Source organism: Vidua chalybeata, chromosome 2 (assembly GCF_026979565.1).
Source record: "Vidua chalybeata isolate OUT-0048 chromosome 2, bVidCha1 merged haplotype, whole genome shotgun sequence".
NCBI lineage: Eukaryota > Metazoa > Chordata > Aves > Passeriformes > Viduidae > Vidua > Vidua chalybeata.
Genome location: NC_071531.1, coordinates 19668782 through 19694087, shown reverse-complemented (window position 1 = coordinate 19694087; position 25306 = coordinate 19668782). Strand labels below are relative to the sequence as shown.

Genomic DNA, 25306 nt, shown 5'->3' with positions numbered 1-25306 from the left:
ACTTGCGGCAGCCAAGTTAAGCATTTATGTATGAAAGAATAATTTGTCACTGCATCAAAGGAATTTGTCTCCAGTCGTGCCCTGTCAGGACAGCCTTTCTTCTCTGAATACAAAAGAATATGATTAAGGAAGTTCAGGGAAATGAACAAGCAGCCTGATCACACTGGCATGCAGGGGAAGTGTTTGCCCTCTCAGTTCCCTGCCGGTGGCAGCAGGTGAAGTGGAAAAGTACACATCTCCTCACTGGTGCAACAGCAGGAGCCAAGGGTCTCCTATTGTACCCACTCCTAATCCAGGCTGCATTCAGGTTTCTTGTTTCAAAAACCCAGGGCTTTTTACAGGGTTATGCAGATGGTAAAACAATGTATTTTAAAACTGTAGCCTACAAAAATGTAGAGAATTTAAATTACATCCTGGAATGGTGCAGTGAGCACAGTGTTGTCCATACAGGATGTGTGAGTTTTCAAAACATGTTTCTCAGAGTCTGGAGGTAATAATTTGTAAAGCTATTTCCCTGGTGTTGGCTGTTGATGCACTTTAAAAAACAGATGGGAAAAATCCCAAGGTGTAAATCCTCCTAAAATTTACACTGATATATTTTAATAAAATATATTTTCTTGAAAACTGGAAAAGGAGAACAAAAGTCATGGTAAGGTCATTTAATCTCTTGAGTATTTTAATTATTGTAAAATGTTTTATTTAAATAAATTATTACCAATTCAAATTGGTAGAGCAAATAAGGTAGGTGAAAGTAACAGTTCTCCACCCCCACTCTTCATTCCCATCAGAAAAAAGATATATGCAGGGTTTCTGAAAAACACATTGAATTTTTTTAAGAAATACAGTCTTTTTATACTTTTAAAGATGCAGAAGTTTTCTGGTTTTTTTCCCAAATTTGCTTTTGTGCTTTTAAAAATTCTCACTAAAATCTCTAGTAGAAATTTGAAGACTGTAAGGAATTTGTTTTTATAAAAATAAAACTTCCACAAGTCTAAAATATTAAAAAATTATTTGGTGAATCATAAATTCACTATTTTTCATGGAAGCTTGGGCTCCTAATTGTCTTAGGTCCTTCCAAAAACTTTTAACCCCTCTCAAAGGAAGGTAAGTCCTATAACAATGAAAGGGTTCTGACAGTAGTACACTATGCTTCACATAGTGATTTTTTAGAAATTAGCCTGTATAACTAATTATCCCTGATTTCTTTTACCAGGTAAGAGAATGATTTGCTGTTTTTTATCAAGAAGGGAGAGATTTATTTTTCCTGAAGAAACTTCTATCAGAGCTAGAGAAAAATTTGAACCATCCTGAAACACACTGTAACAAATCCATGATGTTAAAAAAGGGCATACTCAAAGAATACTTCAAAATCTATTGAAATGGGGTAATGAAATTATAATGCACGTTAGTTAGCTCGTGACAAAGTAATTTTAAAAGCTTTTACCGTATTCAGATTGCCGGTGATTAGCTGCATCTCAGAAATGCAAATGTGCAAATGGTATAACTCTGAGAACAACTGCTTTAGTTAAAGCCTACTTAATCTAAAGTTCTGAATTGCTCTTATGCACAGAGCAGGTCTGCCAAGAAGTTTGGCCACATTTGGAAATAATCTTTCCTGTATGAAATAGAATTCAAATGAAATACTCTATTTGGACCTTGGCCATCAAATGTTAACTTTCCAATTTTTCAGTTAATAAAAAAGAATATAGTTGATTATGTTGGATAGAAAATATACTAAAAAAACATAGTATTGCTTATTTTTGTTACTGAATTCTTAGCAATCTCTGGATGATATATGCCTCTAGTGGGGGAAATGTACTGTGAGTGGAAAGTGCAGTCAGGCTGGCTATGTGGTTTAAGAAACAGATTCCAAAATAACAGCCTCCATTAGCACGGTAGGTGGGTATGTATGCAAAGTGATTCCTACTGTCTCGAGGGAAAAAGCTTGTTGGTTTAATGCAGTACTTGAGCTACTCCCTGGTGACTAATTCATAGCTAAAAAAACATGGAATTGAAGTCAATCTATGAGCCTGTTTACATTGTCTGCTACATTCAACACACAATACCAATGGAAATTTTTGGGATGTGACAAAGAAATAAAAAATACAGTTGTGTGCAACAGCATGCATATGCCATAAATGCAAGGAAAATTTTGCTAACCCAAAGTCTAAAACAGGATTTAAAAACAACCAAAACACAAAGCTATCTTCATCAAAACTTGAAGGCTGCAGTGCAGCACCTGTTAATGCCACTTACAGTGAGAGCAGCTCTCTGTGTTCAACAGCACTATCAAGGTACACTGTGATATTCTAAGAACAGCCTTGGAAGGTCATTTGTAACAGGTGTGATCTTAAATCCTTCTGCAGGATCAAGAATAGAACGTAACAAAATGAATAAACATCTAGGCAGTGTTCTGAGGATGGGATTGACAGGGCAAGAAGACAAGGTCTCAAGTTGTACGAGGGGAGGTTTAGATTGGATATTAGGAAATATCCTGGAAAGGCTCGTCAAGTATTGGAACAGACTGTCCAGGGAAGTGGTGGTGTCACCATTCCTGGAGGAATTCAAAAGTCATGTGGACGTGACATTTCGGGCCATGTTTTAGTGGTGGACGTGGCAGTGTTAAGTTAATGGATGGACTCAATGATCTTAGAGGTCTTTTCCAACCTAAGTGGTCCTATGATTCTATGATGTAAGTGGGTAAATCTCCAATACCAGTGTAATTTGGAATGACCCTGGAGAGTCTCATATTTTAGAAACCCAGGCAGATTTGTAACGTGTTGACAGGAAGATCACCATTGGAGGGGTTCAAGTTTATATTAAATAATGGTATTTTAAAAAAGGCTTTACAATATTTAGAAAGGCCTTTCACGTAGACTTACACATGCACATGTTTAATTTGGGTTAACATTGCAGCTTTCAATTAAAGCAGGATATTTGCATAAGAACTGGCTCTGTTAAAAAAGCCCCACAACAAAATTCCAAAGAAAACAAAATAAAATAAAAACAAAAAAAAACACCAAAAAAAAAAAAAAAAAACCCAAAACAAAAAAAAAAAAAAAAAAAAAAAAACCACAAAAAACACCAAAGAGCCGTTCTTTCATTTCTTTCTACTTTCATTTAAGGTCTTCAGAGCATTTTGTAAACAAAGTTTCTTACAGTGTTAATTTGTTTTCTCTTCAAATTTTTAATTACCTATTTTTGCAAGATGACAATATGGAAGTTCAGACTGCATACTGAGCACTTCATGCTATGCTTGAAAATTACATTGCATCTCTGAAAGCAGACTTATTGATATGTTTTTCAGATCAAAGCTTTCACCTCCACATGGGAAACCTACACTACAGCCTAAAATAGAAATACCTTATTATTTATTCACTAGTAAGCAAGGAGTAAAATCCCACATCCCAAGGCTGTGGAAATGGCACACCTTTTGTTGCTGCCATGTTCATACATAAAGCAAATAATCGACTTGCACAGCATAAAGCCATAGATAAAAATGGACTGGAAAACAAGCAACACTGGCTTATCATTGTAGTCTCTGCTTGGTAGTGATTAATCAGGGAAGGTTTTCCTTCCTTATCTACCTTGCTTCAATTTTTGAAAAATTACTATTAGACTTTTTTATTATCTAGTTTGCTCAGATGTAGAAGCATATGTTGAAGTTTATTTGGTCTTTCCAACAGCCCTAAATTTTGTAGTGTGTTCTTCAAAATCAGACTCTTAAGGGAAATACTAAATGGAGGTTTTGACAAAACATTAATCAAATTTTCAATAATCTGTCTTCTTTTTTCAGTCAGTCCTGAATACTAAAATAGATTCACTGTATGCTACTTAGAAAAATGTATTAAGTTGCCAGCACATGAATCTTCAGATGTCCTTTCAGATGGCTTGGAAAATAAACTCCTGCTCAGTGATGGAGAAGAGGTGCACACAGTAAAAGAGAAGTCAGTGGGAGAGTTTGGCTCAGTACTCAAACTTGGTATAGACCATACCATTTTTCCACTAACATAAAGCATGTAAGCATGCCCACAGCACTGACTTTCATCAAAGTATTGCAACAAATTTTCTTTTTATGAAATATTTTTGCAAGAAGAAAAACATTTCTGCCCTGTCTCACAACTAAGCCTATCTAGCTCAGTGCATGGCCGGGGTATTTGATGATGGGGAAAGATGGGGGTGTACAAAGGTTTCAAGGAACAGGGAAAGCACACACTGATCATTTCTCACCTTGCTTTCCCAGGCATCAACAGCTCTGGGACTTCCAGAGCAACTTCATTGCACTTCATTGCCCTCAGTGTATTTTTCTTGCATGATCTGTCCAGGCATCTCTTGAACTCAAAACCACACCAAACCCCCGTGGCGATGAGTTCCCTATCTAAATATGTGTTGACTTGAACAAACTCCACATTCTGATTGATTTGGCTCATTTCAGAATCCTTGTTTAATAAAACAAGTATGTGTCAGCTAGTGGTATTCCCATTAAATATACAGTGACCAGGAAGAAGTTGAATGACTTCTCCAAATTCACAGTCAATGACCACAATGATTGCAGAACACTGAATCCAGAAATGTTGACTTCCTGACCAAAGATTAGACACTATAATTTTTTTTTCTGTGAGAAGTAGTTATTTAACAATAAAGCACTCCAAAATCTAATTAAGTAAATTCAGCCATTAAAGAAAGTCACAGACTCAAAACATGGAGTGTACTCATAAAAAATATGCTATAATACAAAATATATAATGTTTGTTAATCTCATTTTAAGCAAAACCAAGTTAACTTATACATTGTTGTTCTGACTGATGTTTTCTGACTTAGCCTGTAGTTCACTGAGACCTTTGTAGCCTTGAAGACAATAAAAATCAGAGGGAAGGACTTAATCTGTATTTCAGACAATGGTCCAGATATCAAGTTTATATAAATGACAATGGGGCTGCAGTCCTAACTAATGACCAGTTCAATACAGGCTCCCATGTGCACACTGCCTGTCTAGTGCAGAGAGTGGAACTGAGGTCTTTGAACTTGCTACATCTGCAAAAAGGGACTTGGGATGCCTTTTAAAATCATTATTGGTTTGGATTGAAAATTTTGACTTTAAATCATTCTAGAAAATAATTTTTCCTTTTGTTCTTGACATAGGAGTGTATTTATCTTTAAAGACACTTGGTTTTCATAGAAACCATAAGGGAACAAGAAAAGACAAGGTTTATACTCACTAACAACATTGGCTTGTCCAGTGAAGATGGTGTACTGCAGCTCATAAGAAACCACACTGAACTCATCATCTGATGTCCAGTGCACAGTAATGGTATCATAGGAGGCTGTACAGAGCTCTTCTCGAATGGTGGGTGGGTTGGGAGCTGTGAGATACAACACAGGAGGCACAATCAGTGAAGTATTTCCCCTCTCCCCTGAGATTAGGGGATGTAGTTGATGTACGAGATTGTAGAGACATCATCCAACAGACTTTTCAACAACCGCTAATTCCCGCACTTTGATTATCAATTAACTGTTAGGAAGGAATTCTTAATAACAACACAACCACCTAGGAACTCCAGATTTTGAAAATATTTTGCATTAAAGTAGCTTTAGTTCTAGATGCCATAGAACAAATCACGTATCTGTGGTCACATTAGACGGATATAATGACAAGTTACTTTTTCTGAGATTGTTTTGATAATTTCACCAAACTTATCAAAACTCCATTGAAGCATATCAAGAGGGAGGGTCAACACTCTTCACTGTTGACTTGAAAGCAGCGTTTGCCCAGCCTATCTTACCAGAGATTGCCATAAGTGGTATTGTGGTGGTGCATCCTTCCTGGCCCCGCTCTAGGTTGCACTATGATCTGTCATTCATTAGCAACAAGTATTTTAAAAATATAATTTTGGGGAAGCTCCCAACACTCATACTTTCATGCTCAATTTTCTCCTCTCTCCATTTTTATTGATCTCCTAGCTATCCTTTCTAACATAGATACATATAATTTCTGTTGGTTATAAAATTCACATTTTTCAGCATTAAAAAAAGAGTTCTTATCATAACATAATGACTGTATGAATATTACAAGCAAATGGTCACCCAGGAACCCTTTGTCTCTCTATTTTTCTAATCAATAGGCAAAATCTTTGTGTAGCAAGATATACAATCTTATCCCATATGAACACATGAGCTTGTTTTAAAGACTTATTTAAAGAAGTGAAACTTGAAGCAAATTACTGGGGTCTAAATTTTCCTGTTTGCAATCTTTAAAAAGCCAAACACCTAAATGACAAAGAAACAAGTCTCCCTGAGGGATCTTCCTGTGGGATCTTACTGCATGCTTGTCTCAGTGGGAGCTTCATTCCAAATCATCTTCCCTACAAGCCACATCATGAAAAGAAAAATCACAAATCTTTGTGCTTTAATAGTGTTTCTCCCAGCTGTCACAGAGTAAAGAAGGAGGGCACTCAAGCTGAAACAACCAAATTATGTCTGAATTAAAGGAAAAGGAAGGCAACTATGAATGTCTGTGGTTTTGTTTTGGGGTTTTTTTCCATCAGCTCTTTAACCTCTGAGAGCCACAAATAATAGCCTCAAAAAAGTCCCACTGAAGGAATTCTACCTTCACTTTTGCAAGATCTTATTTTTATGAAACATCTATTATTTTTCCATCAAGAATTTTTATAGATCATAAAACTGTTGGCTTACTGATGTATGTTTTCAAGGATTAGAGTTCAGACAGGTTCTTAAGAAGCCTCTTCTAACCAAGGGGCTTAAGGAAAAGTTCAAATGTGTTTCATGATATGACCATGATTTGTGATGCTCTAAATATTGAATCACAGAAGCCTACCAATGTTTTTTTTTTTTTTTTTTAACTTGTCAGAGAAACCCTTGGGACAGAAGGGTATTAATGAAAAGAAATACAAATAAACTCAAGTAAGAACAGATACCTGTGAGAAGAATATAATCAAAATATGGGGAAAAAAAGGATCCACAGTTTTCTGAAAAGATTAATGGTAATAACAGCTATGTTCCAAAAATGTAACCTGTGGAACAATCACTGGAGGTTTTAAATTTTTTTTTTTTTTATTCCTAGCTGGGGCTTCATTTCAATATTTTGCCTGTTCTTCAAAGGCCAAACAAAAACTGGAACAAGTGTTAAGTACAAATACACAAGATCAATTTTTATTTGTCTGATGGTGTTCAACTAAAGTTTTCTTCTGTCATCTCCCACACCTAACAGCAAAACATTTTACTTGAGAAATGTACTTCTTATTATTTCAACACAGAAAACAAATATTAATTTATGGAAAACAAAAATTACTGAAGGTTTAATTAATTGCAAACTGCATTTCAATAACACCTAAGCATCTTCAACTTCTTTGAAAATGGCATACTAAGTTTGCTCTTCGTGTGCACACCTGGCCTTATAGCTGGAAATCTACAGGTCTTCATGTAATGAAAATGTCTGAAAGAGATTTTACCTAAGAAAGGCATATTTTCCCTGGCTCTTGTGATTAACCCACCCTCACCTGAGACTATACTGCATGAATTCAGCTTTTTGGCAGCATTCATTTCATAAACCACTCAGAATAAAACAAATACACCTGCTTCTCCTCCAGAAAGGCTGGCAACTCTACATTCAGACGCTTTGTTATGACAAAATAATGTAGCTGTCTGACTGCCAAATTCATCATTCCATGGCACATTCTCCTTTCAAGAATGTAAATTTGTAATGCAATTAAAGAGATTGACCTCAACCAGTTAGCTTCATTCAGTATTGCATTTGGTAGTGTGTGATTTGGTGAATTATTGAGTTCACCAGTCCTGTTACAGAGCTTTGTGCCGTGGGAAACTTCCTCAAAGACTCCAGTGATCTCAAGGCTGCACCAGCAGATTTCCTTTCCTGACTCGGGAGTACTTCACCACTGCTCCAGAGGGGAAGCCCAGCATGCTTCCAGCACAGCAGTGGAAGACACAGTGCACTTCTCCATAGAGGATCAGAGCACATATCTGGGCATGGCAACTGCTTCAGACACTCAGATTTTCATTTACCAGCTTTTGTGAATCAATCACAAAACAGAAAAATCATTACTGAAGGCTGTTTTACTTCATTTTAACTCAAAACGGAGTAAACACACTTGAAAAGTCATTAACCACACCTAAAATGCCTGAAAGGCACTAATATTAGAAATGCAGTTTCTTAAATTTGCTCTCAGGAGTAAGTGATCTCACGAGCATAACTACTCCCTTTCAACCCATTTAGTTTCAGGCACCTTCCTTTCCGTGCCATCTGCATGGCTATTGCTCTGAAGCAGAACTGATGGCTTACAAGGTCTGCACACCTGAAGGACACTTTAGGGACACTGCCACCTCTCCCTGTTGAATTCCAGCATTAATGCAGTGCCTCCTGGGTGTCTGTTGAGATATCATCTAAATCCTCTCAGCACAAGGTCACAGAGATCGACTAAAACAAGCTCAAATTAATTTTGTTTGCTCAGTTTCTCTCTCCCTGATGTCATGCAGTGACGGACTTTGTAAAGATTCCTTATTGATTTTGATACTGACTATCAAGACCTAAAAGAAGATCTAAGCAATCTGCTTGAATTAATGGTGCTAGAAATATCCTTATTGCTGGTGTGACTGTGAGGGAGCTGCACAAGCTACTCTGAACCTCTCTTTTAGATATTCATTACTGAGTCCATCTTGTATCGTGACACTGAGCTGAATCAGCATGGAGGAATTTGAAAGGCACAGTTACATCGGATGTAGATACAAATTTTATGTATTATTAACTTGTCATGTGTGAGTAAGTACCAAGGGCTTGGTCATACATACAAACCATCTCAACCTAGTCTTTGGGCAGACCAGGACTGCTCAAAACCTACAGAATGAGAAGAGATTACAGGAGGTTTGTCTGGAATTGGTCTTTGATCTTTCAGTGCTGAAAGAGTTAAGCAGTAACACAAGTTGTCAAGAGTTTCCAGAACAAAGTTGTTTCTGTGTAAAAAAATTGCTGGCATATGCTAGACAATACATATTTCTTTGTGCAGTCATAGGTGAAATGATGGATGAAAAAAACTTATCATTGTTTCAGATAGGATTCTGAGGTAGGGCAAATTGCAAGGTCAAAGAATGGATGCTCCTGCAATTGATTTCAAAGTATTAGGACACAAACCAAGCATTTTTGATTCACAATGGACAAAAAAATCCTTATGACAGTAATATTGTGCAGAGAGTTTGCAAGTCATATGTATTGCCTAGATCTAGCTAGATACATGTCTAGAGAAAGATGGTTTCCAGATGAAGAGCTTGAGCAACTGTTAAGATAAGAATGCTTTCAAAAGACATCATGGCTATATATACAGAGAATAGAACGGTCAGATGAAGATTAAAAGTATTGTTTTAATATACTGAGCTTGATATCTCAATGTCTGGCTGGCAACTTTCAAAAAGATATCAGAGATTTTATTTGGATAGCAGAAGCTTTGGACAGACATCTACGTAAATGATAAGCACAAACTAGTTAAATTTATTTCTTCAGTAAAGAAGCCTAGGAAGAAAGAAAGATAGGGTTGGGGATACGGAGGATGAAGAAGATCTGACAAATATCATACTGGCAAGAACCAAAGGAGGAAAAATCTCCAGGAGACAGCCAAGGTAATTGTTTCAGAAACAATTGACAGCAGAGATAATGAAGCTGGAATTTAGGTTTTGACATTTTGTTCAGAAGCAGTACAGATGACAGTCACAAGGCAAGCTTCTTCACTTCATTCACAGCATAGATCTATGGCTGGGATGTACAAATGGTCTTCGTTTTACTTAACTGTGAAATGTGATAAAAGTGAATCCTAATTCACTCTGTCACACAGTGTTCAGTTTATGATCTATGAAAATTCCATGCACCAATCTGAAAGGAGTAATATAAAGCTTTCTCTGGAGTTTCTGGACAACAGTAGATAATAATCAAATGCATTTTACTCTTGGGATTATATATATATATATATAAATATATATATATGTGTGTATATATATGTATACCTATATCTCATATATACCTATTTATGTATATTTACATAAATGTATTTTAACTGTCTGCATAGGTTGCATTTTATGCTCAGATAATTTGGACATGTGCTTTGCATTTTGCCACTGCAGCCATATGCTATTTATTAACATGAAGAAAAGCCAGTTAGAACTGTTTTTCACTGGGCATCAGGGGCAAGGATAAAAATGGTTTGTTAGGAAAAAACCTGCTAAAATGCTTGCAGGTAATGTATGCAAGTTTCCTCAGACTGCATTGTGAGCAATTTTTTAAGACTGTGGGTGATTTATGAGAAAGGCAGAGAAGGAGCTGTGTAAATGACACAGTCATCATGATGGATCACAGAAGATATCTTTGTAGCAAGACAACCCTTCATTTTGGTACCAATATAACCTTCTTTTCCTGCAGTTTACAGCAATTAAGTTGATAATATTGACATATGATGTACAAAGGGGAGAAGACCTGAGGGATGCAGGAACAGACTGCTAGACAGAATTAACCTCATATAGCTTCACAGATCTAAACCACAGCTATCTGCATTTGAATAAGTACATCTATCCCCTGTTTGGAGACAAATGGGAGAAATAGGCAACTCCAGAATGGAGTCAAGTGCCTCAATATATGTGCCTCAAAATGAGAAGGTTATTTCTCTTCTTTGACCATAAAGGAAAATGAGACTGATTATTTTAGAGGCCAATTGCTAGATTAGGGTGAATTAGTCTGTTTTTTGCTTTAATCCTTCATTTCCTTGGATTTTTATAAATTTGGGGTGAAGGCTGAACATCATGGCAAAATTCATGCCAATTTAGAGAGAGGCAGACAACATAACATATCACTGGTACTGTATAAAAAGCTGAAATTACTCTTATCACATTATTGTTGTGTTTTATTTACTTGAATATGTGTTAGACACTGTATTAATCTGTCACACAGTGATAAAGAAATTCCTTGCAGATATAATTTCTCTTTTAGATAAGGTAAGAATCCCACTGCTCCAGCAGGCAAGAGTGCTGCTGCCCTGTGCATGCACCCAGTCTTGTGCTCTGCTATTCATAGAATTGCAGAATCAGAGAATACTTGGACTGGGAGGAACTTTTAAAGTTCATCTGTCCCAATCTCCAAGCAGTGAACAGGGACAGGTTGCTCAGAGTTCTGTCCAACTTGATCTTGAATGTTTCCAGGGATGGGACCTATACAGCCCCTCTGGCAACTTGTTCCAATGTCTCACCACCTTCATTTTAAAGATTTTTCCTTATATGTAGTCTGAACTTACCCTCCTTTGGTTTAGATCCATTACCCCATGTCCTTTCTCAACAGACACTATTAAAATGCTTTAAGTGCTGAAAGACCACATTGAGGTCTCCTTGGATCCCTCTCATCTGCAGGCTGAACAACCCTACCTCTCTCAGCCTTTCCTGTGAAGAAAATCCAGAAGCCAGTTCTCTGCTTGGAAAAGATAGTGGTTGGCAATGAGGAGACTGCACCCTCACATTCTCCTGAACTCACACAAGCATATCCTCTGAAAACTGGGACGAGTGAATGGACCCAGGAAGTGTTTTCCAATGCTTTTCTAACAGTGTTTTGTGCCTTTTATTGCAAATCCTTGCTGCTAACAGCAGATGCCTAAAGACCCTGCAAAATCAAAACCTACCACATCTCTTCTGTTTTCAATTGAGATGGAATGAATTGTTCTAATTCTGGCATTGAAATCAAAACACCCTAAATTACAGTAATTTGTTTCTCTTTGTGAGTCATTGTACACTCTGAGGCTACACATTACTCAGGCTTTCAGTAAGGGTCTAATCCTGTGGGCTTCCTCAGGCCAAAGATCTGTTAGGTGAGGTGTGGCTCTGCTGTGTGGAGAACCCACCCCACAGCCTGGCTCAGAGCACACCACAGGCTCTCTAGCTCCAGACACAGCCAGATCCTCCAGTTCTGTGGTGGGGGAAATTCACAGCGTCACTGACATGAGAAAACATCTTTCACTGCTGAGCCTGTGACGTTGATTGCTTGAACAGCTTCTGATTGCTCATGGGAACTCTGCCAGGCAGCAATCTGCTGCAGCAAGGAGGCAGCCCCAAGGGAGAGGGTAACACCTGGAGCATCCATCTCCTGGGAAATAGGGTTTGGTCCCTGCTCTCCCCCCTCTGGCTGCTCCAGGCTGAGCTCCAGCTGTTCTTTCACTTCACTTCACTCTGCTACAGTGGCTTTTAATAATTTCTTACTTCCTCACACTCTGGTGGTGAAGAATGCAAGGAGAGGAGGTGGGAAATGCATCCCTGTTGTTTGAAGCACCCAATGCTTCCTGGGGTGTTCTGGGGCTGTTGGAGGTAACATATTCAGGATTAAGAGGGAGAGTGTATTTGGTTTATGTAGCAATGTTTTGGAAGTGGCTGGGCTGCAAGGGTTATCTCTGTCAGAAAAGATCAGGAGTTGACTCAGTATCAGATACAGACAGCTCTAAGATACACCTGCCACTGTCCAAAGCTGAGCCTATCACAGGTGCTGACAGTGCCTCTGTGGTAGCACCTTAAAGAAAGGGGAAGAAAGGCTTTGCAGCCGTGGGGGCAGAGAGGAGTGAGAAAATGTGATAGAAACAGCCCTGCAGATGTCAAGACTGGTGAAGAAGTGGTGAAGAGGTGCCCCAGGTGCTGGAGCAGAAATTCCCCTGCAGCCTGTGGTGAAGGCTATGGTGATGCAGCTGTTTCCCTGTAGCTCACAGAAGACTACGGTGAAGGAGATGTCCACCTGCAGGACATCTCCTGGACGACATCTCCTCCGTGGAGGACTCATGCTGGAGCAGGTTGATATGCCCTGGAGGAAGCTGCAGCCTGCAGAGAGTACCACACAGGAGAAAGGTTTCTTACAGGAATTGTGGCCCATGGAGGACTCACACTGCAGCAGTGTGAAGAACTCATCTGACAGAAAGGACCCACTGTGGAGCAGTTGTTGGAGAATGGCACCCTATTGGAAGGGCCCATGTTGGAGAAGTTCATGAAGAGCTGCATTCTGTGGGAGAAAGCCCATGGTTTCTGTAGGGGAAGGGCACCAGGAAGGAGTGGCAGAGAAGATGTGTGATGAACTGACCACAGCCTCCATTCCTCTTTCCCATGAGCCACTTGGTGGGGAGCAGGTAGAGGAGCTGGGAGTGAAGTTGAGCCCAAGAAGGATGGAGTGGGGAAAAGATTTTTGTTAGATTTATTTTTATTTCTCAGTGTCCTACTTTTACAATTAATTTGCAATAAATTACATTAATCTTCCCCAAGCTGAGTCTGTTTTGCCTGTAGCATTAATTCTTGAGTGATCTCCTTGTCCTTATCTCAACCCATGAGTTTTTCATCTTATTTTCTCCCCTTACTGAGGAGATGGAGTGAGAGTGTCTTGGTGAGCACCTGGCAATCAGCCAAAGTTACAACCACAGGGAGGAGTGAGGAAAATCCTATCATTGCTATTTTATGAGGAATATGTAATAGTAGCACCTCAAGAAAAAAAAACGTACCTGTAAGGTAATCAAGGCATTCCAACAATTTCTTCTCCCTGGTAAAATCAAGTGCGAAGGTATCAAAAGTATCATTGAGATTAATTTCAGGAATTAGAACCTGGGAGGATGCAGTTGCCATGGAAACCCTGTAATGAAAAGAAAAATGTCTTTTAGCACTCAAGACACAATGACTTTTATATCAAAGTGGACTTGATCAATATGGTTGTTATAGCTTCTCAAAAAGCTTGATAAAAGCTTTTATATGTATTTTATTTATATGGTTTAAGTTACGAACTTCTCCTGCCACTTTTATTTTTGACAGCAAGATCTCCAATAATCTTTTTTACTGAGCTTAGGCCTATCATGCAGTGTCAGATAGGATTTTAACAAAATATTGGCCAAGCAACAATATCCCTTGAATTCTTCTTTTTAATCACCCATTGAACCAAAGAAGAAAGAGCTCTATAATAAACTGTGTTTAAGCAATCTTGACAGATGCTGCATCTCTCCCAACCCTTGTTTTCCCAAGCCATTTCTTGCTCCAGGCACGCCTTGGCACTGCTATCCCAAGGGCTTGGTGCAGTCCCCACAGCTCCTCAGCTGTTTGCCACAGCACGCTGCTGTTAACTTCAAAAGGCACAGGAGGGAGATGAAACAAATAGATGTCAGCATGGTCTATTTTAAAAAGCTTTTCCCTACAAAGCCTGTGTGCATACTTAAAAATGGAAAAGTTTCCTCACCTACATTCACATTTGCTCTGTCCAGATGTACTAATATAAAGAGATGAACTTTCACAAGAAAAATGCCATCAGGAAGCATTTTCCAGACCATTCAGCTTGGTTCCTCCAAATGCATATTTTTGGAGAGCTGGATACTGGATGTGTTTACAGGAAGTTTGACTGGCTTAAGGAGAGAGATCGCTAAACCTTATGCTATACAACAGAAATTGGGCAAATGTTTCAGTTTGGAGATAAACAGACAACTATACATGAAATCTATGTCTGTAATCTGTCATTTATGACACATCTGATCAAAATATTTGATTGCTTTAATTTAAAATTTTCCCATACTATTCTTTTCTGTAGACTGGACTGAAATGACTCCAGGATGAATGCTTGCTAAGGACTATTTTTTCATATATTTTTTTGTGCAGTATTTTAGGAAAATACAATAAGCAAAGTAAAAACCAGAGCTGTACATCTCATTGTCTTCAGCATAGTTTTCAAAAGCTGAGCTGAGGAGGTTTCCTGGTCAATATTCTTGTTATACAGTTATCAGCATTGTTTCTCTTGCAGCTGTGGGTGTAGAACTTAGTTTAAAGTAGATCCTAGGACAGATTTATTTTTTTATTTTATATCAGCAGGTGTTCTTTTTGGGCTGTTTTAAGAGATATGCAAAAGATGCTCTGGATCTAATGTGTTACGGTCAGTTTTTGGTGAAATCAAGAATTCAAAATTTCACACACCATGTCATCAGATTATTTTCACAGGACTGAATTTTGTCTTGTAATTCTGCCTACTGTTGACACTGTAAACACTGACACTTACTTGATTGGAAAGGCTTTTTCTAGGATAAATGCATTTCACCCACTGTAAATAATGCACTTAATCATCAGAGTGAATGTAATGACTTTGCTTGTGCAGTTACCTGTTGTGCTTACCACAGAAAATATTTTACTGCAATTACTTTGAAATGTGTGGATAAAGAAATGCAATGAGCATGCTTTCAGGAGACTTCTTTAGCTGGTGGAGCTCAGAGCCCTGGTGAGACTGTTACATGAGCAGTCTAAAAGCAAACAAAATGTTGCTCACCACAGGAGAACTAAGAGAGTTACTTGTGAGGAATAATTTATTAATTCTATTTAGCCTGTTTTTCCATTTGCAATTTGTCTGCAAGCACTTGGTATCTTTTTTATCCTTGGTTTTATTCATTGCTTGGAATGATTTTCTGATTTTCAGGATGTTACAGCCATCTCATTACAGACAGCAATCTATGATAGCCAAGAATTAAGTTTGATTGGGCACATATGTCAGCTTCTCTCATTTCTGCTCTCCCAGTGTCTCTCCTGTGATTGTATTTATGCAATTGTTCATGCTTACAAGCTCAAAATGGAGCTTCTCTGAATATCCTGTGGTAGGCCGTTAAAAAGCCCTGTGTCTCCACAAGTTTCTGCCCTACTGCTGCGTCTGCTGAGTACTGAAGAAAAAGGCAGACCCCCACTTTCAGCTTTTGATACTCGTTGTAGTTTTACTACTGTCTTCAACTGGGATGCCACAATGTTTCTTGGTGACAGAATATAAACCACAGTCTGAGAGACAACATATAACCCACTGTCTTACCTGGCCTTGTCTTTTTCAACTGATTTTCATTTCTCTGAATCTGTAATGGGCAACCCAGTGTTGCTGGCTTATTTATAAAACATAATTAGCTTTGATGAAGCCTGATGCAGTACACCAGAGTAAAGGAAAGACACAAAATAATGAGTCATAGGAGCAGGGAATTTCATCTTTTGGATTTGTGAAAATTGGCCGGAAAATGTGAAGATATAATGTGAACCCAGAAATAAAAAAAATAACAATTAAAAAAAAGCTTTTTAAAAAAATAAAAAGTAGCATACTTTTGATGTCTTTGTTGTCCATATTCTCGTTTCTTAAAACTTTTAAAATTAAAAAAAAAAATCTGATTGCTAAACAGCTGATATTCCAGCAGAATATTTTTTCACCAGAAAATCCTGCTGAAATTCAATGGGTATGTTTCAGCATTCATAGCATTATGCTGAAAACCAGACCAAATTTTCTGATAGCATGGTCCTTGCCTTTGAGATCCTTGATATATCTAGCATGCTGAAGAGGAGCCAGAATCCTGAAAGGAGTAGAAATTCCCTGCACCCAGGGGCCCAACACAACAACTGATGTAACTTCCTAACCTCCTGGACTGTTCAATCTCCATCCTTTCAAGATTCATGGTGCAAGTTCATGAAGTTATGAATTTCATTATCTTGTAGCTTTCTATTTTGTGAAGAATATGAATCCATTAAGATAATTCCCAGTTTCTTCTAAGGAATATACTGACTGCCTGATTTCTTTCTCAATCTCAGAATTTTTAATGAAGTAGGATTTCAGCCATAAACCCATTTTTAAAGTGTGCTTAACATCAGACATCTGCTTGGCAACCATTCTAACTCTTTCACTTGTGCATGTTGTTATTGTTGAAACTCTTAATTTGCACCTTTTTTTGACGGCTCCTCTTCTCAAAGGAATGTTTTTATTTGGCATCACAGTAAGGTTCTTCCCAATCTGGTATAGCATGAAGTAGCATTTTGGGGGAATATGTCAACTACCCCGCTGTCTTTGACCACATCTCTGATGTGACAAGACAGTACAGCAACTATGGCAACCCATCTGCCTTAAAATTAGTTTTTTCTTTTTATTGAGAGGAACATCTCCTTTACCTTTCAGTGATATTTTTAGCTGTTTGCAGGAAGCGAGCGTGATCGTTCTCCTTCAGCGACTGCTCAGCCTGAGAGATGAGGGATGTCGAGCGCTCAATGCACTGTTTGCAGTTCGCAATCTGCTGAGCCAGTTTTCTCAACCTCACCACCTTGAGTGGAAACACAGGAAAGCAGTCATGTCTCTAAGGTCACAAATCATGGTTTGGTTTGCAATTCAGAAGTAAAGCTGGACAAAGGAGGAGTTAAGATAAATGGCTTTGGTGACAAGTTTTGTGGTGAACTCCATCTAGCCATGTAACATTTTAATAAGGGACAGGCAGAGCCTTTCTGCCTGAATATTTTCCACATGGAAAACAACAGGGGAGAGCCAAAACAAGCACAGCTGGCCTATTTTCCAGCAGAAGGAACGTCATTTCCTGGTAATTTCTGCTTACATGATAACTAAGGTCTATTTAGATAACCATTTCCCTGAAATTATGAGATCTGTGTTAAAGGCTACTTATAGACTAACTACTTTTTTTGTATTGAGTTTCATAAAAAGAAAAAAACTGAAAATAAAAGTTAACAGAAAAAGACTCTTCAATTCTGTTAACAATACATGCCTGACCTCATTATGTGCTTTAAGTAAAATAGGGTGTTTTCTTTTTGGATATTTTTAACTGGACAAAAGCACAGTAGTGCTGGAGAGCTGATTATTATTACTGCAAACATATGTGCTGGAGATAAACACAGTAGATGTGACTGTAATCATTAGCAAAAAGGTTAGAGAAGGGCACAGTCCTCCATTTAAAGACAATGTTGGCTAACAAAACTTTCAGGAACTGCAATAGTTCCTGAAAGGTCTGGGAGTCCTTCCCTTTGTTATCACATCAGGATCATAGTTTGAACAGCAGTAAGAAATAGGAAGGAAATTAAATAACTCTGGAGTTTAGAAAGGCACATTAAGACCCAGTTACATGCAAAATGAGGGAGTTAACAACCGAGTAGGTTGGCAGAAATGTCCAAATTTATAATCAAGATAGCATTCCCAATCTCAGGAATTAGGGCACAGGCTATGAAGCTGCTGATTTGACTTTCAGATATATTTGCATCCTAAGCAGTGATGAGGCTATCTTAGTGCAGCTATCTGACAATAGAAACAAGTAGGAAAATAAACATTTTTGAAAAACTTTTCCAAAAAATATACTGGCCAAATGATTTGTGTCATGTGATATTTGTAACTCTTTAAAGACAGAAACAGCAAAGAGAAGAAAATGCTGGGAATGCATTGATTTTGGTAATGCTAATGATTTGATCAGCTTCTAGCATGAACTAATGCCACAATGTTTCCTCTAACTGTGCATTTGCAGATATTACAATTCAGTCTACACCAGCCTAACCAGGGAAAGGTTCACTGCAGTGTTAAGAAGTTCATCTCTTTATTTACTAATTAATTAACAAGCAAACAGTGAACTGAAGTGAATGTTAACTTAGGAGTTTTTTGCAGTAGACGGCATGTCATGACTTGTGATGTCTATATATGAACTATATTTTTCACTTGATTGATTCTTTCTTTTATCTTCAAGAAGAAGATGATAAATTGGAAAAGGAAGAGTCTCATCTCAGTCCCCACCCACTTCTGCAATGGTAGGAATGACCATTATTTTAGGACTTAGTATTATTTTACCTAGTTGATATTTGCTTCTTTCCTGTTACATGTTCTGTGGGATTTTATAGGGTTTGGGTGATAGGTGAGATTAAGTGTGGAGCTGCACAGGGTGTTCAGACTTGTGTGTAACTGAAGCTGCAGTCTTGCAGGCACTGCTAGAGCTTAGTATGTGTTTCCAGCTCTAACCACATCTACAGTCCTATAGAGAAATTTGTCATGCTCTACCTTCCAGAAAGACTCTTCCATAAGCCCTCTTAAAGGAAAATACACTGGGCAGAACTTCCTATGGCTTTTCACATGGGTCTCTTGAGACTTTGAAATCTTTCAACATATATCACATTCCAGACCTTGACTGGACCTCCAGTCATACAACTTTCAGCTCAACAAAATATAACAAAGAATGGGGACAGATTCTGATAATAGTTGTATTCAAATAAATTTGGAATAAATTGTATTACAAGTCTTCCATGCTAATGGAAATTAGAACACATTTTTGCAAGCAACAGAGTTTTTAAAATGAATGTGTATTTTGGACAAATCCAGATGAATGGTAGGTTTTCTACTTCATTGGTAGCATACCTGGTCTCTCTGCATAGAGGAAAGGAGTTGAAACAAAAATGAAGGCCATTTATTTCATTTGAAGAGAATTATATTTTGTTAACAGCACGAGGAAATTCAGGTTTTTTCACACAGTGAAACACGTTTCAAACGTGTTTAAGTTAGCCCTTGCCCACAGACTTTTCATTTCAAGTTAATTGGAATATCTTGACATCCACATGAACCATTTAACCTGCTCTTGACTTTATTCCTTTCTGTATCTTTTCCCACATAAGAAGAATGAATATTTGACTTAGTTAGCTTAGAAGTTAAACAGTAAACACCTTGTACCTAGAAAATAAAAACATTAATTCAACTCTAATGCATTTCTGAGTTAACAGTTAACTAGCAAAATATGCTGAAACTTGAGTATCAAAGATTTTTCCTGCTCAATGTGTTTGCTACTAATAATCATGGAACTTTGGGAATAGAAATGCGCACCTAATTTAATTTCTTTCACACTTTTGAATATCTTTTTTTTGTAAATAAGTTAAGACTTCATATTCTCAGGAATGACAATGACTGGAAGAAAATTTTTATGTGATAGTATTTGAATAAAAATTTAAAGTACCTAGAAAAAAAAAAAAGAAGAGAATTGTGAGACATGATTCTATATGCTGCGACATTTTGTGAAAGTATTCCCCCATTCCGCTTTGAGGGAAATACTCTCAGGCACATAACAGAGTGAAAGAAACGTTAAGGGACATAATTTGTCATTTACCGATCATGACAAAATTTCTGGTTTTATCCTTAAAATCCACAATCACCTGTAGTAAGAGAAATACCAAATAACAGTTGAAGTCTAGAGTACTAGTCTTCAAGGATTTAATTCTTCTTTACATGAAAGTAACAGTCAGTAGCCAAGAACTACATAAGGACTTTTATGAATTACTACCAATAATATCTGTAGTCAAAAAAGCTGTAATCAAAAGGAAACAGTGTTGACCTACTTGTGATCTAAAGAAGAAAAGCTTTTACCTTTCCTTCTTTGATTTTGGTTCCAATTATTTGCCGTCTTTGCTGGATTATTTCAATGAGTTGGTCACATTCTTCCATCAGCTTGGTTTCTTGACGGGATGCATTTACCTATGAAGCAAAACCTTATGATTAGCAAAACCTTTTTTTTACATTTTCCTTTTCCATATTCAAATTTTAAAACTGCATTTTCTAAAATATTTGGTTTGGCAATTTTTTCCTCCTTTCTGTGCATAATCTATGTTATTTTCAGTCCCCTCTTTTGGATTTTGTGAAGTACTAAATTGAGTCTCAATGTATTGTTTGCAGGAGGCAGGACTTGCAAATAGATAATCAGGTTTTTCTACCTCAAGTGAGAAATTCAGCTTTGGTGAGTATTGAGTGGTGTCAGCTCTAACACACACCAGTGTGAAGCGATGTCTCTTCAGGAGGTGCTTCACACTTCACAGCTTGCAGCCATACAAAGCTCTGCAGTGAACACCAGTGTGCTTAAGGGTACAAGTACTGGATCAGAGAGTCCATCTGGTGCAGCATCCCCTCTCACTGCTGCTAGTGCCAGCATCTGATAGCAAAGAATGCCAGGAGGAAAGCAGTCCCAACATGTATGATGACTCCCACAAGTGCTTTCTCATCCTCCAACCATTTGTAGCTCGGTCTTCTTGAACCAGACATAATATATACGTAATTACTAATATTCAGAAGAATTAAATAACATGGATTTATTTAGTCTCTCCTTCAAATCCTGGAAACCTTAGGAAACTGCATCATTCTACGGAAATAAGCACCAAAGCTTAACTCACAGTGAAGTGAACAACTGGATCCTTTTAGGAAAATTTGAAACTATCTCCTTCCAGCTGCATTTAATGATCCAAAGTCCTTTTACTGGAAAGGGCAGTGAACTACTGATACCATATATCCACATATTGGTTCCTGAGAGACTGAAGTTATCAAAGATCCACGTGACAATACTGAGATGTGTGTTGACTGTCTTAATTATTCCTGCTTTGCCTCAGCAACGAATCAGATAGAAAATAGTGTGCTCATGTAGTTTTCTAGAGTATAAATATATGAGGAAATGAATTTTTTTTAGTGTAAAAACCCTCACAAATATTAGCTTTCTGTAGAAAGCTAATTGTTTGTTAAAAAAAAAAAAAAAAAGAAAACTTGTAATAGGAAAGTTTGGGTTTTCAGATGAATATGTTCTGTTTCCAAAGGAGACTGATTTTTTCAGTGCAAAGTCAACATTCTATATACAACCAGAAGAAAGTTCTTCCCCTCCAGCAGTTGCATGTTTAGCTTACATATATGTGTAAAGAGTCAGAAAAAAAGATTAAAAGTTCTAATAATGTCTAAAATAGAAAAAAAAAAGAAAGAACTTATTTCAGAGCTATGTTTCCATTTGCACTTTGCTAAAAGAGGGTAAGAAGGTGAAGCTGCTTTCAGCCCTGGCTAATTGCCTCCACAGCCATGTCACCTTTTCCACTGGGATAATAAGAGTCAATGGGGAACAACAACAGGGATTACTTTCAGGTGAGAAGTAACTATATTGCAGTTTGATGAGCCTCATGATTCTGCATCACTATTCTTATCTTTCCTTCCAACAATGTGTTTAAACATGCATTTACCTGTAAGCACATTATGGTGCTCATTAAGCTTAAGCAAATACTTATGTATCTCAATTTGGACCAGAACCAATTTTACAAATAACCTTCTTATGTGAAATACACAGTATCCTCCAGGCAAAGAGAGGACTTGTTTATAAAGACCTGCTTTCATCAAGGTTTTGGATTATCTTTCTCAAATCTTCATGAAATTAAAGTTTGTTTGCACATTTTAGAGGATTATTTATTAATTAAGACATCAATCAAGATTATAAAGAGAGAATACATTTGTTTCTAGAAGGGGTCAGATGTGACCTCAAGTGCTGGTGAAGAGGTAGAAGGTATTCCTATTATGCTGGTTTAGGTGCCCATGGTTCTCCTTACATTTGCTGTTTGCTCTGCCCTGCTTCTCACCACAGTCAATGAGGAGAGACAGCATGAAACAGCCCACCCAACGCCTCTAGCAGTGCCACTGTCTCTCCACTGAGAGCTCAGGTAACCTAGAAAAGTTAGTCAATCTGCACTGTCCCTCCTATTCCCTTTGTTCCTGTTGTCCCAGTACCTCAGCTGCATCATAGATCTTACTTTGGCATGAAACTCTGCAGAGCTGCTTTCAACAAGCTGTACCATGCACTGGTTTCACAGCCCTGATTTCAGTTTCACTACTGGATTGAAATTCCACCGAGGAGCAGGGAAGCCTACACAGGCTCAGCCCGGGGCAGTGATCACATCCACTGCACGTGGGCACAGCTCCTGTGTCAATACTAAGGTCGGCTCACGCCACAGCCAACTTCAGCACTTAATTACAGTAACACTTTTGGCACTTAATTATGGTAACACTTGACGGGATTCTTGAGCAGCTTCCACTCAAAGTGTTACTTCTAGCACCACTTACATCACCAATTTGCTTTGTCAAGAAACCTAATTAATTTTTGGGATAACTGTCATGAAACATAAAGTCAAAGGAAGGTTAAGTCAACATTGTTTCATTTAATACTCTGGTTGATTTGAATAATAATGTATTAATTGGATCTTAACCTAAAAAGCTCTAGACTAAGAAAAAGCAAAATGCTTGGAAAAAAATCTCTGGTTTTCTTAACGCACTGACTGCAGACTTCTCTTTTTCTTTGAAATCTGAAAAGTATACTCTTTTTTAAACACCATTTGAAGACATTTCCAACTTTATAGCTTGGACAAGCTTAGTAAAAATTAAAATAATATTCTAAGATTATATGATACATCTGAGCTTTATATGAAAAAAATCCCTCAGCATTTAATCTAGGGGCTTTTCTCAAGCTGAAATACTCCTTAATCATATTTTCAGCCCCCAAAGCCTCTGATTCAATAATAACTTTATAATTGAGCACATGCCTAATTTTAAGTGCACTACATTAGCTGTGGCCCTAAAGGGACAATTTGTGAGATTACCATTAAATATTATTTACTTGTATGTTCCCGAGGAGTCATATATCAGACCAAAGAGCCACAGGCATGGATCAGGGCTCCACTGTATACAGGTGCTACAAAAATAACAGAATAAGGCTTTTCCTTTTGCTTGTGTCCTTTGATGAACAGCGACCTTGACAATAACTTCCAGCTGCGCTGGCCAAGGAATGTGAGTTCTGTCTGGTGAAAATATTTGAGGTTTTACATTCTACATTTTTTCCACATTAAAAAACAAGCCCTATTTCCAAGGAGTTTGTTAAAAGAGACTGATAGTTGCCTTATAAAGTCTGGTGACTGTGTCACACGCTTGTAAAAGTCTCTAAATCATAGAGAGAGCTGACTTCAGTCTGGGCTCCCTCCACCCAAGATGAAGGTTGATTCTTTAATCTGAGGTATCTATTTTCTGAGAGTTTATGCTTGACTTGGTGACATATTTCTATGGAAAATTTAACTGTTGATACAATTAGTTTTGGCATCAACCGGTTCCTTAAACATCCATGTCCAGAAATACTTTGAGCCTAAAGCTTTCTGTTTTATTGGTATCATTTTTATAAATTTTTTTCCAAGCCAGAGTTAAAATTGACTAGGAGGCTTTATGATTTAGCAAGAACTATGACATCTACAAAGAAGAAGAAGGACAGATTCTAGTTCTCCTGCTTTTGTGGGGAATTTATTCCCATTTATGTAACACACACAGACCTCAAATAATTTACTGAAAAAACCCAACAACCTTACAAATTCCAGGTTTCTTTTCAGGTTTTCCAGATGTATGGATAGGGACCATTGCCCTTTGCCTCAGGAAGTAGGTGTAGTTAAAAAAAGAAGAGAAACAGCAGTTCCTCAGATGTCTGTCAGGGAGCTGGAAACAACAAGCCCTCTCAGCCCAAAGGGGAGAGCAGGCCAGCTGTTTCCAGCTCCACAAGCTGAGAACTGATTTGGAAAGTGGTCTGCTCTCTGTGGAGGCTTCCTAGGCTTTCATCTTCAGAGACCTGAGTTAAATTGCAGCTTAGCTCATAAGAAAATTAATGTGGTGGTTTCGAAGTCCCCAGCAGATGTTTGGGAAAACACAAAACTACAGAATAGCTAGAGATTTGAGGTTACAGTAGAGCTTCTATGGTTAATTTAAAGGCAAACAGAATCAGAGGGATGGATTCATACCCATGAAAACTTCCTCAATTAATATACTGAAGGAAAGGATGGTTTTAGTGCCTCAGAAGTCTTTCCCTTGCAATAGCAAAACTCTTCCTCTGAGATTCCTTATAGGTGAGTCAATTCTCTCCACAAGTGGAAATCTTCATGTGTCTTTTTGGCAAACAATCTCTAAATGACATGGAATTAAGACTTAAATTAGAGGGGATCTGCTTTTTTAAGGCTATGCTCACTGTGATAAATTCATCAAAACCAGAGCAATTTTTACTTCCTAGTCATTAGTTGATTATGCAAAATGGAAGAAAGTAGGTTGTAGAAAGAGTCTGATCTTTGGAAATTGAGGTATGGATTTGAGTTTCAGCTTCATGATTTAAAAATGGTTTAAATTTCTTAAAAAAAGAAATTCTTTGCAGCTGTGGCTGTACGGGTAAAAAAGATGTATGAATTTTTCTTTATGTGATTGAGTTGATAGTTATTGAATGACAATATACTCACAACAATTACTGTATACTCAAAAGAAGACAAAAAAAAAATCAGAAAAGTAAATTGAATGATTCTGCTCAAAACCTGTTGCATCATTGCCACATACTTCACTTTAGATTTGAGACTGAATTTCTTCTTGCACCAAACCCACAAACTGAGATTAAAAAACCCTAACATTTTTACATATAATGGCCAATACATGTTTGCTCTAGGAAAACTTTCTTCATTGTTATGTAGATGTGGAACGCATTTTCTTGGATTAGGGTCCCTAGATGAATTAAAGGATTATACTCTTCTAAAAAGAGAGGCCTGTTTATTTTACTCCATGTTGTGAAGTGAGTAACTTTTCTTCATAGAGCCAGAGTACACTGAAGTATTATTTTAACATCATCCATATGTAATTTATTTATTTAATGGAAATGCAAAGGATAATCATTAATGAACA

At 37.6% G+C, this 25306-nt stretch overlaps 1 protein-coding gene across 2 annotated transcripts in view; it reads right to left on the bottom strand.

The window, feature by feature from the left end:
- The window catches only part of MID1 (midline 1), a 96614-nt gene that overhangs the window by 10288 nt on the left and 61020 nt on the right, over positions 1–25306 (bottom strand). For both annotated transcript variants that reach the window (XM_053936482.1, XM_053936481.1), the window contains exons 3-6: positions 20186–20293; positions 16963–17111; positions 13530–13657; positions 5220–5363 (exon numbers count right to left, since the gene is read on the bottom strand). In XM_053936482.1, coding sequence (XP_053792457.1) covers positions 5220–5363; positions 13530–13657; positions 16963–17111; positions 20186–20293 — 529 coding nt within the window. The remainder of the gene's footprint in view (positions 1–5219; positions 5364–13529; positions 13658–16962; positions 17112–20185; positions 20294–25306) is intronic.